At 37.3% G+C, this 18,753-nt stretch overlaps 1 protein-coding gene and 1 long non-coding RNA gene across 8 annotated transcripts; both read left to right on the forward strand.

The window, feature by feature from the left end:
• The first annotated feature begins 243 nt into the window (after positions 1–243).
• On the forward strand, positions 244–18,066 carry LOC148860957 (uncharacterized). 7 transcript variants are annotated; one of them, XR_016113078.1, is made up of 9 exons: positions 296–500; positions 1,971–2,050; positions 5,045–5,240; positions 10,106–10,260; positions 10,501–10,644; positions 10,759–10,862; positions 11,009–11,156; positions 12,639–12,783; positions 17,726–18,066. XR_016113078.1 is itself a non-coding variant. In XM_088985324.1 (8 exons), exons 2-8 carry the CDS (start codon positions 1,979–1,981, stop codon positions 17,813–17,815), a joined length of 909 nt encoding a protein of 302 aa, XP_088841450.1. In that variant the 5' UTR covers positions 244–500; positions 1,971–1,978; the 3' UTR covers positions 17,816–18,066. The 7 variants fall into 7 exon arrangements, 5 of the variants coding, with proteins under 5 accessions (XP_088841450.1, XP_088841453.1, XP_088841451.1 ...); XR_016113079.1 differs by having other exon boundaries at positions 325–495; XM_088985324.1 differs by lacking the exon at positions 12,639–12,783 and having other exon boundaries at positions 244–500.
• On the forward strand, positions 15,041–17,610 carry LOC148860958 (uncharacterized). The gene is made up of 2 exons (XR_016113080.1): positions 15,041–15,713; positions 15,791–17,610. It is a non-coding gene; the product is annotated as an uncharacterized LOC148860958 (long non-coding RNA).
• Positions 18,067–18,753: the final 687 nt, after the last annotated feature.

Raw genomic sequence — 18,753 nt, forward strand, 5'->3', positions numbered from 1 at the left:
TGGATTGAGTCAATTCACATATTTTAAAAATTAGGGTACTGAATTGTTGCATTTTAAAATTCAGAACCAGTCGCACTAATGACTAGACCCAAAACCCAAAATACAATACAGAATACTAATTGGGAATTTTGACATATTTTTAACGCTATATACACGTGTGAATCAAGTACCCTTCCGCTATTTACCAAGAAAAGAAAAACCTATTCCAACCAAATTAAATTAGAGAAAAGAATATTGTGAAACGCTATTCTGCCAAACACCTACTTTGGTCATTCGTTGGCTAGTTGGCCGAAGTAAATCTGCCCGTGTTTCACGTATCGAGGCGCTGAGGTTTCACAAAATGTCGCTGACATTTAAACCTATGGCACCATATGAAGCAGGGGAATGGGATTGAAACCCTACCCCATTCTACCTTTCGACCTAACAAGCGGGCAGGTTCTCGACGTGCCTCCGGAGTCGGGGTTCGACAGAGCGGACGATACGACGAATAATCTTGTAAGGCATGTTAGCTTCTCCTCGTCTTCGTGCTTTGGGGCAAGATTCTTCTGTCCTTTTTCTGAGTTGTTATTCTTCTTCGTCGTTCTATGTCGAAAACAGGGTCTCTTTACAGGGGATGGGTTATGGATTATTAGGGGTTGGAATAAATCAATTACACTGTATCATTTCCATATAGGACTACAGCTATCTCCTCAACCATTGATTTATTTTTGGTGGCCATGGGATTACGGTTACTGGTAAAAAAAAGAATTGTTGCAGAGACCTGGTCTACGTTTTAGGTCTTTTAGAGAGTAAAATGTTACACGCAGTTGAAGCTCTCTTGTATGCTCAAATGATGGTTTCTGGTTCGTTCCGCTCTCAGAGAGTGGTGGTCAGCGTGGCAATACTGGTAGATTAGGTGTGTCGTTTGATTGAGGTCATGGCGTGACTGGGCTATTAAGTGCAGCATCCCCTGTCCAAGGTTTCACAAAATTTGTCTCTAATTTATTATTGTAGAATGCAGATCAATTGAATGTTCATGCTAATTCTTTGTTAATTTTATCTTCTATTTATATTTTATAATGGGGATATGTAGTACTTTGGCTTGATGGGGATATGTAGTACTTTGGCTTGTGATGATGGCATAAGCTCTAATTAGTTAAACGATCTTAGTTTTAGAACTTACTCATCATTTGTGGTTTATGTTTATTTTCCTTTTCTTTTCTTTTTTTTATTATTTCTCCCCTCACCTCGCCTCGATGAGACTAGCGTCTTACTGTTGTTTCATGCCTTAAGACATTTTGGTGATCTTTCTCAAGCTATTTCTAAACACTCCAATATTTGAATTTTCTAGTTTTCCTGAGCCGACCCATCAAATTTAGGTGAGTGCAATTAGGTGGCTGGAGCATCCAATTGGAGGTTGCTAAAATCCTTGTTATTTGAGAAATTTACATTACTTTGATATCCACCTGTCATATTATCTGTTGCAAAACGGGAAATTATATCCATGGGCTTCACTCAATGAACCACTTTCACCAATATATTTTGTTTGGGTCTTTGTATATTTTTGCATTCCTCTCTACCCATATTGACTAAAGAATGGTTGCTCTTGCGCATCTCCATAGTATATTCCTTTTCTTATTTGATTGTAAGAAAAAGGACATGAGAAGTAGTAAGAAATGATTTAAGCACTAATAAATAATTTAATAATTTAACAGTGGATATGGCTTTAAACAGAATGGATTGGCAAAACAAGATTCATGTAGTTGACCCATATAGTTGGGATAAGGATTAAGGCATGGATGATGATGATGATGATCATGAAAATAAAGTTTCCTTTGGTGCATTCATTTCTTTGTTCGGAGGATGGTTCACTGTAGTTCTTAATCTTTTTTCCTGAATTTGTTCATGAAAGACATGCTATAAATTAGTTTTTATCCAACATTGCTATGGATGAGATTTTGATCTATCTATTGTTTACATCATTATTATAGGACTTAAAATGGACAATAGATGGTATGGTAACACACAAGAAAGAAGCACTCAAGAAAAGCGACAACGTGAAAGAGAGGAGGTAAATGCTGTTTGAATTATGACTTATTCAAACATTACTATCTAAAAACATGGCAATGCCTTTTTAGTCAACCCTAATAGATCTGAACTTGTGTCTCTCTTCTAGCCCTTTCATCTTCTCATGAACTAACATTTAAAACCTTGATTTTAGTCAAAAGAAAGTTCCACAATCTTATTCATGTTTTTAATAATAATGTAAATATAGAATTATAGACGTGTTCAATTTTTTCTATAATCCTTTTATATTTTTGTGTGTAAAAATATATATCACACTTACTTTTTGTTTAATGTTATACATGTGCTTGAATACTTTTTTTTTCAAAATTTATGTATTTTTTCATTTTTTGTATTTTTATATTTATTATTCTTTATTATTTTATTTGACATTAAAGGTTTACACATTTAACCCAAAAGTTGAACTATTTATTATTAATTTTTATATTTCATTTTTGGTCAGTTCTAAATTATGTATTTCATTTTCTAATTTTTTCTATCAATAAAAATAATCCTTTTATATTTTTGTGTGTAAAAATATATATCACACTTACTTTTTGTTTAATGTTATACATGTGCTTGAATACATTTTTTTTCAAAATTTATGTATTTTTTCATTTTTTGTATTTTTATATTTATTATTCTTTATTATTTTATTTGACATTAAAGGTTTACACATTTAACCCAAAAGTTGAACTATTTATTATTAATTTTTATATTTCATTTTTGGTCAGTTCTAAATTATGTATTTCATTTTCTAATTTTTTCTATCAATAAAAATAATTCTCGTTTATTACACTTTTTTTTTTAATTTGATTAATAAAAATATCATAATTGTGTCTAATTTTTTCTACATATTTTGTAAATTTCTATATTTATTTATATTTTAAAAATTTTATTACTTAACTATGACTTCATATGTTTGATCAATTTGATTCAGATGGTTGAATTGCTTAGCCATCACTTGGATAAAGAATGGTTTTGTTTTTGAGTCATTTTTAAAATATATGGGTTTATATCAAAGGCGCACTTGAGGCGTGCCTAGGCACATTTTAGGGTATGCACATCGCTTAGGTACTAGGCGTGGCCCTTTCAAAAGGCGCATGCCTAATTCGCCTAGGCGTGCGCTTGATGTGACTTGCGCCTTAGCTCAAGTGTGTGCCTTTTGAAAATTTCATGCTGTTTTGCTTTTTTTGAACCTAGCGGCTAGGATAGGAGTAGATTTATTCATGGCCCAGGTAGCCCAACTGCTGCCCCGGTCTGACTCGATCTAAGTTGGTCTTAGATAGGATTTCAGGCCTATGAGCTTGGGCTCGGACCTAAAACACCGAGCTTGGCCTTTTTTGGGGTTGGGCTCAGGCTTTCTGAAAAAAGCCCGACCTTGAGACCGAGTTGAGCCTGACTTGATAATGTATGATATAATAAAAATATATTGTATATAATCATATATATTTATATATAATATTTTTTCTTTATTATTCTTCTCTTTTTTCAAGTAATAGTGAGATCTTTCATGATTTTTTAGGTTTTGAGGCCTTTTAATATAAATAAAACAGTTTTTTTATTGAATAAAGAAAGGAAAAAAAATCTTTTTCCAATTTTCTAGCTGGGCTCGAGCTTGGGCTCGGGCTTCGAGGTATATATAAGAGTTGGGCTTGGCTCAACCTAGGCTTGATGGTTGGGCTGGGCTTGGGTTCGTGCTTGATTATATTCTATTTAATACAGAAACAAAGCCCAACCCATGAACAGATCTAGATCGTAGCTCCGAGAACCCCTTATTTGCTAATGTTGTTCATTCATTCATTCTAATAAAACATCTTCTTAAAAGGTTATAAAGTTATAAAATCTTTTTTTTTTTTAGTTGAGAATTAATAACTTAAGATCCTAGCATGAACTTTAGGACTTGTTTGGGCTTGCCTCGAGGGACATGGTACAAAGGCGGCTCGTAGAATCAGGAATGCAATATGTTTTACATCACTTTAGCTACTTGAAGTAATGCAATTGAAGAAAAAATGAGATTGTGGGTTTTACATGTTTGAAAATACTTTATATGTTTGATTTTATTTTTAAATTTTCATTTGAATACTCTTTACATGTTATGCTTATGTATTTTAATTTTAGATAATAGGTTTTATAAAACATTTATTTTAAAGTTTATGTTTATATTTTTTATTAATATTATGTTTAATATTTTTTAATTTTTTGGCACTTTTTTTTTTGTATTTTTTGCGCCCTGCTTCAAAAAGGCGCGAGCCTTAGGTGCAAATTGGCCCTGACGCTTTTTTTTTTGCGCCTTGTGCTTTTAAAGCACTGGTTTATGTTGTTATGAATATTGACATAGATCTAATTAGTAGCATTTAATTGTGAAAAATAACTTAAAAATATAGGATTTAATAAGAGAGAATGGGATTTAATACCTGAAGTATATGACATAATGAGAGGGGATTAAATGAGGTGGAAAGTAATAATTGAAACATTTTCAACCCTTACAATTAGAGATAGATCAAATACACAAATATGGCCATTGTAGTAGCCATTAAAGCAGGCATTAAAACTATAATAAAATGACTTTTATACCCTTTCTCAAACAAAGAAATAGAGGGTAATTTTAGTCCAAAAAAAGTTTCACACTACATCCACACTTTTATATATAGTATAGATAAAAAATGATTTCTTCTTTTTGTTTCCCCCTTATCCTCTACATGAATATGATATACTGCTTAAACCAACTATCTATCGAAAGTGAAAAGAGATATAGATCATCCAAAAGAATTAGGCAATGTTGCAGTTGCCTCAAATCTGTTTTCAAAATCTATTGAGGTCTATGCATCAAATCTGTCATATCTATCCCTAACATGAAGATTTTGCTGAATCTTATATCTTTATTTTCTGCTACAATGTTGTGAAAGTGAAAAGAGTTGTTAGATCTTAAGCATTTTCAAATTTCTCTCTCATTTTCTTTTTGAATGATCCATATACTGAGTAAATTTTGGTGGTATAGTCATATGAAAATTCACTCGTTGAGGATCTGGGAGAGGATTTTCGTCTTCCAATTGAACACAGGCCTACTGAAAATCTTGACCTAGATAATGTGGAGCAAGCATCTCTGGACACACAGCTAACACCATCTAACATTGGCTTTAGGCTTCTCCAAAAAATGGGCTGGAAAGGGAAGGGCCTTGGTAAAAATGAGCAAGGTATACATTTCATTTGGCAACAAAGGGAACAACTACTTCTTATACTGCATGATTTGTTAGTGAATGCACTTTTCCTTCTACTCTATTCTAGTGAAAGTCTGTCTCTTGATATCAATCAGGAAAGGATGTAGTAAAATAACTCCCTTATTCTTCTATTCTATAAAACTGTCTCTTGTTTTTAGTCTAGAAAAACCTGTAGTTACTGATAGTAATAGCCATTGGCTCTCCTAGTGTGAGTTTTTTGAATATTGTTCTCCTAGTCTGATTGGACACGAAGGTTTATTTTTGTAATGGTAGTATGTTTTTTTATAAGCTGTTAATATGCATTACCTTATTAGCTTATCTGGAAATTTTCCCTATTTTTAATTCTGTTCCTACTATGCCTTTTCTTTTGGCCGTTCCTTCAAGGAATGGATGTTTTTGTAAGACATTTTTATCATATATCCGTCTTTATTTATTGTTTTTGGCAATAGTGCATGATGCCATGGTGCAAGTAGCACTCAAAGACTTGATGGCTCACTGCACTTTGCTATTATAATATCCATGTTTATTTGTTCTTCTTTCTGTTTCCATGATTGAAGCATCTTGTTCGCTACTATGATGAAAATAACGCTTTGTTAATGGAATGAATTTTGGAAGCATTTTTTCTAGTTTATTAGCTAAAGACATCAGAACAAGAGAAGAGAGAAACAGTAACCTCCAAGTTTCTCTCATACACATACATGGACCATATAAACTTGGATCACAAGATTTAGCGAAGCAACAGGCAGAATGACAACAAGGTTAGGAATGGTACACTATGAAGTCTAGTACTTTCTAGCTTAGTGACTAAAATTTCTTTGCTGCCAATAAATTAAATTAAACTATGAGACTATGGCACTCAAGGATTAAAATATCAATATGCCCGAAAACCAAACATGGGTATCGGTGTGTATCTCGATATGGCTGATACTAATGCTTTTTTATTTTTTCTTTTATTTTGTAATGATCAGGGAGTTGAGGAAGAGGTCTGAGACCTTTTAAATGGTTTAAAAAATCTGTGTATTGGTGTATCCAAGCTTATCTGGGTACACCAATATCGGTGTTGATACTTTAATCCTTGATGGCACTTATGACCCATGCCCCAACATCCCAAATATACTACTTATGACTGGCTTTAGAGAGATGCCATGTTATCAGCCCTAATAATGCCATTTTAGTGCTGGTAATGAAAGTTTTGATTGTAGTGATCAATCACTGAAATTCAGTACCCAGGAAAAAAAGCACTGAAATTCAGTTTGTTAGCAAAGGTCTTCAATTTCCATATTTTCTGCCTTTGGAGAGATCTTAAATGTCATTGCTTAGTTATGAAAATATATTAGGACCGACAAGCCCCAAAAGAAAATGGCTTCACCATCTTTCCATTGATAATATTTTTGGCTTTTTTTTTTTATTTGTTTACAAACTAGAGAGCACCACAAGAAGCCAAAGACCCCCCCCCGGTGCATGTGCAAAAAGATCCCAGCTTTGGCTAGACTATCTGCCACACAATTAAGATCTCTAGGGATCCACCTAAAGTAGCAATGAATGGATCACATTGAGAACATGATTAATTCACCTAGGGCCTAGATTCTCCTTTCACCACCACCACCAAAGGGGGATCAAGTAGAGAAGCAGTCCTCAAACCTTCAAGGGGAGCCCTAATCTCAGCTTCAGTAGCCTCTATTACACTAATTGGCCCGCTGAGGGCCAAGATCAGATCACCGTTAGCGCTTAGAATCCGAACTCCAATACCAGCCTCACCCCTTTGATTGCTTAGGCTTCTAAAGCTGCCGTCAAACTGGAGAAAAAAAATCAGTGGGAGGCCTAGGATGTAAACTGTTCATGTAGGCTGGAGTGAAACTGGAGGATTGCAATATTTGGAACAAATTCCTTTCCAGAGTCCTTTGCGATATGCCTCTGAAGAGCTTGTTGTCCAGCATCCAAGAGAAAACTAAGAGAAGGATTCTCCCTTTTAAGTCTTCTAGGTTTATACTTCTGCCTTTTTTTTTGATAATTGAAAATTAAATTCATTAATCAAACAGAGTTAGACTTTACGAGCATCCCTTGGAGTGGCGCAAGGTACAGCCTCTCTTAAGCATTACAAAAGATCAGAAAAAAGATGGCAAAGCTGTCCAAAATAACACATCCTTAGAGGACCCTTGTTTAGCAAGAGAGCTAGCCAAAGTATTTGCTGACCTGCCCATCCATTGGACTCTAAGAGTTACGTGTCTTGTTAAACATTTGACTTTTGCCTTAAAAAATCTCTTATGCAAAAATTGGCAGAAGAGAACAAAGTTTTTTTTTTTGACAAGGTAAAGTAATATTTATTAAGAAAAAGATACACACTGGAGGCTGAGATCAGTCCCAGAAATGGCTGACTGATCTAAAACAGCAATTACATGAGCCATCAAGAAACAGAAAATAACACATCTGATACAATACAATTTCTAAATTCAGCAGTCACAGACAGCTACAAAACCAACTTGCCCACCAACTTCTGAGATAGATCCTCCGGACTAAGAGACTTGTCATTAAATACCCTTCTATTCCTCTCAGTCCAGATGTACCAGATAACCACAAATGGAATCAGCTTCCAGAGAACCTTTTCTTGCTCAAACCGTTAATCTGCCAACAGTTTAACAACTCTTTAACCGACCTCGGCATCACCCAGCCAATCTTCACAATGTTGAAGAGATGATTCCATAAATGAGCAGAAAACGGACAGTGTATACACAAATGATCAGTGGATTCAATACTGCAACCACATAAACTACACGACAGGTCTGGGATCTGAATGCCTCTTCTCACCGGGTTTTCCTTGGAAAGACACTTATTTAGAGCCATGGTCCAAACAAGGAAGCATGTGTTTGTCGGACTGTTTGGATTCCATATTTTCCAAGCTGGGAAATCAGACCCACCCCTCCTTCCAATCAAAGCAGCCAGGGATTTAACAGAAAACAGACCATCTGAATTCCACCTCCAAAACCATTTGTCGTCCAAATTATAATCCAGAGTGTGATTTTGGAGACATGACAGGAGATTTACTGCCTCTTCCACCTCCCAATCAAAAGGATTTCTGCGGAAAGAGGGAATCCAAAGAACTGAACCACTCGAAATGCTATAACACTCGGCAACCGAGGCCTCTTGATCTGATGCACACTGAAATAAGAGTGGGAAGACTCAGCAAGAGGAACATCTGAGCACCAAGGGTCCTTCCAGAATTTGGTCCTATTACCATTCCCCACCCTTATTGAGACTCCCCTTACCAAATCTGAATAGGTCTTCATAATCCCTTTCCAAAGGGAACTACCCTAGTTATGAGGAGGATCCCCTGTACTCCAGTTTCCCCAACTCACACCATACTTACTAGCAATGAGAGATCTCAACCAAGCATCAGGCTCTACAGCAAATCTCCATATCCATTTACCAAGCAGAGCAGAGTTAAAATTTTTCAGCTTCCTTATGCCTAGCCCCCCCTCAGATTTCGGGGGGCAAACTTGCTCCCAACTCACCAAATGCACTTTCTTTTCCTCCTCTCAGCCTCTCCAAAGGAAGTCCCCTTGAAAATTTTCAATCTGATTTGCAACCTTCTTAGGAATATAGAACAGAGACAAGAAATAGGTAGGCAAATTGGAGAGAGTGCTCTTAATCAGAGTCAACCTCCCCCCAAAAGAAAGATATTTTGCCTTCCAAGAATCCAGCTTCCTTTCCAATCTCTCAATAACTGGGTCCCAAATTGCAAAGGAACCACCACTAACTCCTAACAGGAGGCCTAGATATTTAAATGGGAGGGAACCAATCTGACAAGCCAAAATATCTGAACATTCAACTAAGTTAGAGACTTAGTCAATTGGGATGATTTGGCTCTTCTTCCAGTTTACTTTTAGCCCTGTAATCACTTCAAACCAAGATAGGGTTCCAAGGACAAGTTCCACCTGAGAGGGAGAGGCATCCATAGCAAAACCAGCCCACTCTCCCGAGCTTGCAACCTTCTTGCAGAATAAAGTCAGGATCTCCATTACACAAATAAACAAAGAGGAGATAGGGGGTCTCCCTGCCTGAGGCCCCTGGAACTGTCAAAGAAACTTGCAGCCTGCCCATTTACCAGGACTGAAAACTTTGGAGAAGTGATACAAACTTTAATCCAATTTCTCCATTTCTAACCAAAATTCATCTGATGCAGCACAAGGTCCACACATCTCCAATTAACATGATCATAGGCCTTCTCAATGTCAAGTTTACAAATCAAACCTGGGGAACCTTCTTTTTTCCTTGAGTGAATCCAACATCTGCCTCCCAGAATGAAAGCACTTTGGCTGTTTGAGATGACACTACCGAGTACTCCTTTTAATCTTTCAGCAATCACGTTTGCTAAGATTTTATAAAAACTATGCTGAAGGCTAATCGGCCTGAAATCCCTTTATGTTGATTGCACCTTCAATCTTTGGAATAAGGGTGATGAAAGTAGAGTTCAGACTTCTCTGCAAGGAACCCCTCTAAAAAAAATTAGGGGTGTTTTTCAACACGTATGATTTTGTATTTTAAATCAGAAAAATCATTTTATTTTGCTGATGTGGCAATTGGTTTGTTTTGAAACAACAATGAAAAATTGTTTCTGTTTTGGAAAACAAATCATAACATTGGTGAACACCCTCTTGGTCCCTTAGTTTATCCACTGTTGAGAAATTACAATTGGTTCTCGTATTCTGATCTAAGGTTATCCTTTGTACTATGTCTGTATCTATGCTACATGACTTCCTATTCGTTTGGTTCCAAGGGAGAGCATATTAACATTAATTGTATTCCTTTTCTTTTATTTTTTTTCTTTGGTGGATTATGTGCAGGAATAGTTGAACCAATAAAAGCTGGAATCAGAGATCACAAATTAGGAGTGGGGAAGCAAGAGCAAGATGACTTTTTTACTGCAGAAGAAAATGTTCGGCGTAAGAAACTTGATATAGAGTTAGAGGAGACTGAAGAGAATGCGAAGAAGCGGGAGGTATGTTACTAAAACAATTCATGTTTCTGCAAATGTTTTTTATCATCCAATATTCCAAGATTGATGCATTGCTTTTTCGAAACCTACATCTAATAGTAGAAGGCAACATGTAGCATATATGTCTTTTGACGGGAATTGTATATCATAAGGGAACAACTTTGGAGGGTCTTGAGAATTTCGTGCTGTTTTTATTACCTGGTGGCTTCTACTGCCTGCTTCGTGCACATGATGAAAATCCAGGTGATGGCAGAAAGAGAGCAAAAAATCCAAACTGAGGTGAAAGAAATACAAAAAGTGTTCTACTGTGATCTCTGCAACAAACAGTACAAATTTGCTATGGAATTTGAGGTTCATCTGAGCTCGTATGATCACAATCACAGAAAGGTAAGGTTTCCATTCAATTTATATAATGTGTAGATCTTTGTAGAATACATTGTAAACAGAAATGATGATAGATATATATTTTTTTATGATAATACTTTCTTATGACACTTGCAGCGGTTCAAAGAAATGAAAGAAATGCATAGTACTAACAATCGTGATGATCGGCAAAAACGCGAACAACTTCGCCAAGAGAGGGAGATGGCCAAGTTTGCTCAGATGTATCCATGCATATGTTTCCTTATGTTTCTAATAGTTTTTCTCTAGTTATTATCACTAAATTATTTTATTTTTTATCTTGTATTCTTTATTTTTCCTAGAGGTTTAAATGAAATCATGCTTTTGAGCTCTTTAACCCCTCAATAAGGGCGGATGCCCATAAGCAACAGAAGCAACAGAACGATCAATCTGGAACAACTCCTTCAACCACGTTGAGAACTGCAACTGCACTTGCAGATCAAGATCAGCGAAAGGCATTGAAATTTGGCTTTTCCTCTAAGCCTGGTTCATCCAAGGTATGAGAAAGCAGCATATATGCTTCACAGGATTTCTTGGCCCTTTTATTGCTATTATTTGATTTATGTTGCCCGGATACTAATAATCTGACTACCAAATTAATCTGTTATGGTTGCCTTGTGCCTGGAATAATTATTTCTATTAAGGTGGTCTAGGATCTATAATCTGCCTTAGCCAAGGACACACAGAAACACAGACGAACCATTCGTGATGAACTAGAATCTTGTTTTACTATTCCACTCTCAGATCTACTGACACAACACGTTGCTTTCCACACTCATCTAGCCGCACGTTGAGAATATCGGTGACCACAACACAACCAATATGTGTGGCTGGGTGAACGTGGCCAGCTATGTGTTGTGGTCAGAAGATCTGGACTCCCACTCTATCAGGAGCCACTTCAGCCAAATTATGATATCTGAGATCTTTTACTGCTACTCAGTGGGCTTCTTTACCCCTTCTTCACATAAGGGCTATGTCCAATCAAATTGAGTGGTTAGATCTTCTAATACTACCTTGACTCACATTCATTTGGACTTCCCCCTCCACTTCCTTAAAATCGTTTACTCTCATAAGTTTATCTTTAATTAGTGCAATAAATGATCTTCCCTGAACAAGGTTAAACTTTAGTCTACTTTCTTTTTTTTTTGGGTATAAGTCTACTTTCTCTTATTTGTACCTACTAAGGTGACCCCCATGTTTCCTTTTGATTACCTTGTACTTCATGATAAAGTTGCTAAACTTACAATAGTTTTATAAAACTTGCCTTTCTATTTGACTGGCACACCAATCACTATTGGTTCGGATGAGATCTATTTTGCTTACCAGTTCTAGTTCTATGTCAACATCATCTTTTCTCTTTAACTACAGACTATTAGGCACTGAAAATGATAGCTTCAAGGTAATCTATGGTTAACCAATTTTAACCATGCCGCCATTAATTTTGTGTTGTGTATATTTTGTCTCAGTTGTACCCATTTTATGACCTTTTGTTCTGAAGCATTCCACATTGCTATTATCAGTGACTGTATTTAATTTCAGTCTAGTCTAATCTACTTGACACAATAGAGTTTAGCCATTTGCACACTAGAAGCATAAGATTATTAAATCAAGTTTGACTTGAATAGTTCAAAATGAACTCAATAAGGTTTCTAAATAGGTCTTAAATAACCTAGACAAATCCTTCAAATCCGTAAGGATTTTAAAATAAAATTCTATTAAAAAGTTAAAAATTGAGGAGTAAAAAATTAGAGAATTGGGTTTCAATTGAATTTATTCAAATCCTAAAATTTAAGAATTGTATAAATCCTAAAATTTAAGAATTAAATTGTAGGATTAAAATGGTAATTGTAAGATTCAAAACCCTTGGGGGACACAATTCAAATTTTAAATAATATTGTAAGTTGTAAGATTTTGACAACTATGAGTATACCTCTGTCTTGAAATTCCTTTGCCTCTTGATCTGTGTTATACAAATACAGCTAGGACAGGCTGACCAAGGTGGCAGATGCAGAATTTAGAGCAAAAGTTGAAGTATCCACCATGATAAGGCCATCTGGGTACATAGTAGGTCCAGACATTCCATGAGGCCCTACTTATGTTACCTTGGACGAGAGATAAGTTGAAGTATCCACCTGTCTTTCTCTTTAGCTTTTCAATCGTCACCTGTGGAAAAGAGATAATTTCGAATTTTGGTCTTCCTAGCATAAAGCCAAACTGGATGTGATGCACCTCTATCATGTCATGTCATATATGTAATTAGGTACATGCAAGAAGAATAACCATCGATGTTTCTGGGTTTCATATTCCTGAAAAGAGCAAGGGAGATAACTAGTCCTTTTATTGAAAAAGGGAAAAGTCAATTAGTCCCCAAATGTGTAGGCATGTTCTCACTTTTAAGTGAGCCATTGTTGCTTTTCAACTGCTATTGAGACTATACCATCATGATAGTTCATTAATAGGCTATTGAAATGATAGTTCATTGTAGAACTTCACCAACAGACTTGGTGAAGTTCTATTAGGGCTGTCAGCGGGTTGGTTTTGGGTCGGAACCTGGTAGAACCAGACTCGAACCGATAAGAAAATTCGTGGACCCAGAACCGACCTAGACCCATAATTTGGGACCTAGAACTGAACCGATCGGTTTTGGGATAATTGGGTCCAACCTGGTGGACCCGATTATAATAAGTATGTTGATAAAAAGACAAGAATGGGATGAAGATCAAAATGGGGCGGGGTCCTTATTTTTCTTAGAAGAAATCGAAGGAGAAAAGTGCATTGTGTCTATGTATGAGAAATAGCGGTGAGAGAAGGGGGATGTAAACCTATGTTGTGACTCATTGACTCTGTATTTTTGTGAGGAGAAAACAACAGTTAGGCCCGTGATCGTGAGAGATTGCTGGCGGACGAACGAACGTATGGCGTTGACCTTTTTTTCTCTGTTTGGTGTCGGTCTTTCTCTGTTCACAGAATCATGCTTTGCTGTTCGACGTTGGAGGGCGCTGGTCGGACTTTCTTTCTCTGTTTTCTTTCCCAAGTTTCACACTTTCACTGTTTCAGACTTTGCCTTTCAATGGGAAGAAACAAAAGGAGTAAGCCGCAAGTAAATGTGAAATGGCATCTCGTTAAGGTTTTGAATGAAACCCTACCGAAATGACCATTTTAGTAGGGGTGTGAATGGACCAAATTCGAATCGGATCAGGCAATATTCGAATTCGAATCTGATTAAAAAAAATTCGATATGTGATAGATATTGAAAATTAATATTCGAATTCGAGTCCGATTAAATATTTGAATATTCGATTCGATTTGAATTCGTCTAATTAATTATTTTAGGTAATTAATAAATATATAAAATAAATATTTTATTTATATAACGTATATAAATATATAAATTATTTATATAATTTAATTATTATATATATAAATTATATAAAACATTTAAAAATTTTATATATTACATATAAGAATGAAATAATCGGTCGGGATTTGGATATTTATCGAATCGAATCAGGTCATCCGAATTCGATCGATTAGATATTCGAATTATCCGAATTCGATCCAATTATGTCAAATCTCAAACTCGAAATCGAATTTTCGAATACGGTTGACACCCCTACATTTTAGACATATTTTGTTTAAATATTACATGTATATAATTTATTAATTATTATGGGCAAATTTCTTAAACTACCCCTATTGTTTAGCTAATAGAGGTGTAAATCGGGTCGTGCTGCCCGCGGCCTGGCATGGCATGACACGATTGAGTGGGTTGTGCCACTCGTGGCCCGTGGGCTGGCATGGCCGCCCAGCTCGGCCTGTGCCACAACCCATATATATTATTTATATATATTTATATAATATTATATAATTATAATTATATAATAATATATAGTATATAATATATTAACAAAATAAATATATTTTTTTTAATTTTATTATACTGATTTAATTATTGTATATATAAGCAATTGTATACACAATTCATATAAAATTAAAACTTTAAGTTTTTTGTCAATTTTTTATAAATAAATAGCTTTGGGCCCGATGCATGGCACGGCCTGGCCCAAGGCTTGGCCCACGGGCCCGCATAGGCCTGGGCCGTGTCGGGCCGACCCCCAAACTTTTCACCAGGGAGGGTGACACGACTCGTAACGGCCCACGGGCCAGCATGGCACAGCCTGCACTTTGCGCGAGCCGTACCCAGCACGGCCCAGCCCACTTTACACCTCTATTAGCTAATTGACTAACTAAACCCATACTGTTTAACTATTGTCTTGCACTACCCCTGATAATTGACATTGTTGTTAATTGCTAACAGAAAAAATGGAATGTTAAATTTGCCCTCCATTATTAAATTTTCAAAATAAAACCCAAATTTCAGGAAGATAAGTAGCAGATCGTTGTTCTTTCTCTGTCTCCATCTTCGTCTCCGTCTACCAACCACACCGTCGGGGGAGCAAAATACACACTCTCTCTCTGCTGATAACTGGTGGCCGTGCCGCTTGTGAAAGTGGGTAAATCTCTCATATGTGAAAAATGATGCCAAGGGCGTGGCCTACCTCTAGTCTCTCTTTCATTATTCTCTCTTCTTTTTCTCTTCTTTTTCTCTTCTCACAGTTTTCGTCCCCCTGTCATCGACTTTAGCCGGGCTCTGTTCAGCTTCTTCATGGTCGCAACACCAAATAGAGCTGGCGGAAAACCTTGATCTGCTCTCCCATCTCTCTTTCTCTCTCTCTCTCTTGCTGTGTATAGTAATAAGCAAGTAAATGAAACTCAGAGTGCACATTGCTCTCTTGGACAGATCCTTCAAACCTTCTGTTTAAGGACCCAAAGCTTATAACCTTTTCTCCATCTGCTCTTCTCCACATCATTTTCATCCTTACTCTCTTTACCTCTCCCTTCCAGCTTCTTCTGGTCTCCTCTTCGACTTCTATGCAGCTTCATGCCCAACGGCAGAAGCCATTGTGAAAAACACAGTGAGATCGGCTTCAACTGATAATCCAACAATCCCTGCAAAACTCCTCCGTTTACTGTTCCATGACTGCATGGTGGAGGTCAGTGAATCTCAACTAGCTCAAAACCTGGTTTCTAGGACAGTCCCTTGTTGTAACACTGCATTTTTACCTTGTAGGGTTGTGATGCCTCTGTGCTGTTGGAAGGAAATGAGATAGAGGGATGATCTAGCCAAGCATCGCTTGGGGGATTCTAGGTGGGGAAGTTGGACAAAGGCTTGCTTGAACTCTTCTGCCCAGAAAATGTTTCTTGTGCGGCTGCAAGAGATGCTGTTGAATCTGTACTCTCTCACCCAAATAAAATTGAAGGAATGATGGTGAAGAAACTGATGAGGCTCATCTGACACAGGCTGGAGGACCATCCATTCAGATTCCTACAGGTAGGAGAGATGGAAGGGTGTCTCCGGTTTCTAATGTGACAAGTTGGAGGACCATTCATTCAGATTCCCTCTCCTTTCCTTCCACTGGACATTGGTGACGTTCGGTGATTCCTCACCATTTTCTTAGTGGTGTTCCGCCGCCGCTGCTGTATCAATAAATATCAACCCATTGTTAACAAAGGTTCTACAACTGGCATTGTTCCTTTTGTCCTTTTTGTCGCTCATCCACCAATGCTCTGGCACCGAGCATCTCAGAAAACTAGGCAGAGGATCGAAGGACAGATCTGCTGGTGGAGCTCGAAGGACAGATCTACTGAACAGTGTTGTGGCTTCCGAATTGAAGAGGCAAGATGCTCTGAAGGTGAAGGAAAAATGGATGGTTCAGATGTTTGTTAGTCTTTTCCAGTCGACTGACTGGATGGCCTTCTGTCATTGCCATGGTTGGGAACTAGTTTGGAAAGTAAAAGTGGTCTTTTCCAAGTCGACTGGTGTTCCTCGAATTCCCTGTTGTGGTGTCAGAGTCTGATATCGTAGCTATGGTATTATGTAAGATCCCTGCCATTGCCGTGGTCGGAAGTTCCTGGATGGGCCCTAATTGGCTCGGTTTGCCGCTGCTGAAAGGAAGAAGAGGGTGAAGGAGAAGAAGGGAGAGGGAGAGGACGAAGGGTAAAATTGGATTTTTAAAAAAATTTACGTCATGTGGTGTCACGTGTGTATGGGTTTTAACGGAACATTAACAGACACTAACGACAAGGGTAGGGCTAGTCAATTGTCAGAAACAGTAGGGGTGGTGCAAGACAATAGAATTAAACAGTAAAGGTATAGTTAGTCAATTAGCTAAACAGTAGGGGTAGTTTAAGAACTTTTCCCTATATATAATTATATATAGGCTTGGTTTGGGACACGGTGGACCTGGTTCCGACCCGATAGTAATCGGGAAAAAAATATTAGGAATTGGAACCAACCCATTGGGACAAGACCTAGAACCAGAACTGGTCTAATCGGTCTGGAACCATCGGGTCAGACCCAACCCAACAGCCCTAAGTTCTATAATAATACTACAATACTACCATGATGGTTTTTTAAATGTCTGGTTTGAAAAATGTTTTTTTTTTTTTCACTTTGCTTCAAGATGGTTTAAAGCATGGAAACAGCTGGGTACTGTTGAATCAAAATATAAAAATTGAGAGAACTACGTGCTGTTTCTTAACCTTTTTGCATATCGGATTCACTGGGATCTTCCATGCACCGTTAATAACTTCCCTTTCACCCCTTTTCCCCTTGGGCTGGTTGCGGGATTTGTTTCCGCGTCAACATTGGAACAAACCAGCTAATACACCAACGAGCCAGCCCTCGGTTGGTGGTCTACTCGGTACTCTTTAAATGCAGCTGTTGGTATATTTTTTTAATCTGTCTCGAGTGTTACAGTAAATTGTTGCTTTTATTTTTCAGCTGGATAATTATTGAAGCCTTTAAGGGTGAAAGTCTTATTTTTCAGCTGTAAATATCATGTTGACATATTTTTTACGTTTGAAGTGATGGTGATATTTTTTCCTGTACAGTCTTCATCAATTTCTCATCCGAACTTGTTTCAATTACATCTGATATTTTAGAGCTTGTGAAGTGAGGATAATGTTGCTTCCAACTAATAGTCACTGTCCTAATTTTCATCAGAACTCATTCGGCAACGCTGCAAAGAAATCAAGAGTACCTGTAAAGCCAACGGTGTCCTCAGTTTTTGGTAATGACAGCGATGAGGAATAGTCAAATCTGTCTATTACTAAACAACCAAAAAACATGGTGGAGACTGAACCGTTAGTGTTCTCGAGGATCATATTTGAATGAATTATATGTACTTTTAGCATTTTACTTAATTCCTCACTCGCAGAATTGTTCGTTCATGCGGTAATGTAAATTAAAATTATTTATGTTATGACCTCGGATGTTTGCTCGGAGCCTCGGACTTCACACTGATTGTCGGACACTTGTTTGTGGAAATTTAAACTTGTTCTAGACGGTGTGTGCTTGTGAATTTCAGTCTTTCAGATGATGTTGCCTGACAACTGATAAATGCTACTTGTATCCCAGTTCACCTTCGCTGCATACTTCAAGGTATTCAGCTGTACGCTATCAAAAAGCATGGGCAAGTGGCTGAATACTTTCATGTTGAACTTGAACTTGTGATACAGTTCTTAGATGTGGACGGGATTGACTGCCCACAAAGTGCGCCCCGCACAGCCCATCCCATCCGTGCATTGGGAATATCTCCCAATGACAAGCACGGGAGATGTTTCCAGTGCACGGAGGGGATGCGCTGTGGGCAGCCGATCCAATCATGGATGCAATGTACGCTTATCATGGTTGGCCTAGCATTACCATTATTACGAGTAGAAGAGTGATGATTAGTCACAGATCCATACAAGGGGGCCTGTGTATCTTTAGCCACTTTTTTTTTTTTATTCTTTTTAGTTTTTTACTAAACCAGTTCAGGGGTCCTGAAATAGATCAGACCCCGAAACATTTAATATAAGGGGACCAATACGATACATATCGGATGCATTCATTCCTTGAGGCTTAGAAAATCATTGCCGAGCACAAATCAAGGGCACATCAGCATTCAGCTATAGCTCTATATCGACCCTATTTTTATTGGATTTTGATAACCCTCTAGATCGAGATAATCGGATCTAATTGGAAATCAT

Source organism: Nelumbo lutea, chromosome 4 (assembly GCF_056320005.1).
Source record: "Nelumbo lutea isolate HS-2025 chromosome 4, American lotus-T2T, whole genome shotgun sequence".
Taxonomy (NCBI): domain Eukaryota; kingdom Viridiplantae; phylum Streptophyta; class Magnoliopsida; order Proteales; family Nelumbonaceae; genus Nelumbo; species Nelumbo lutea.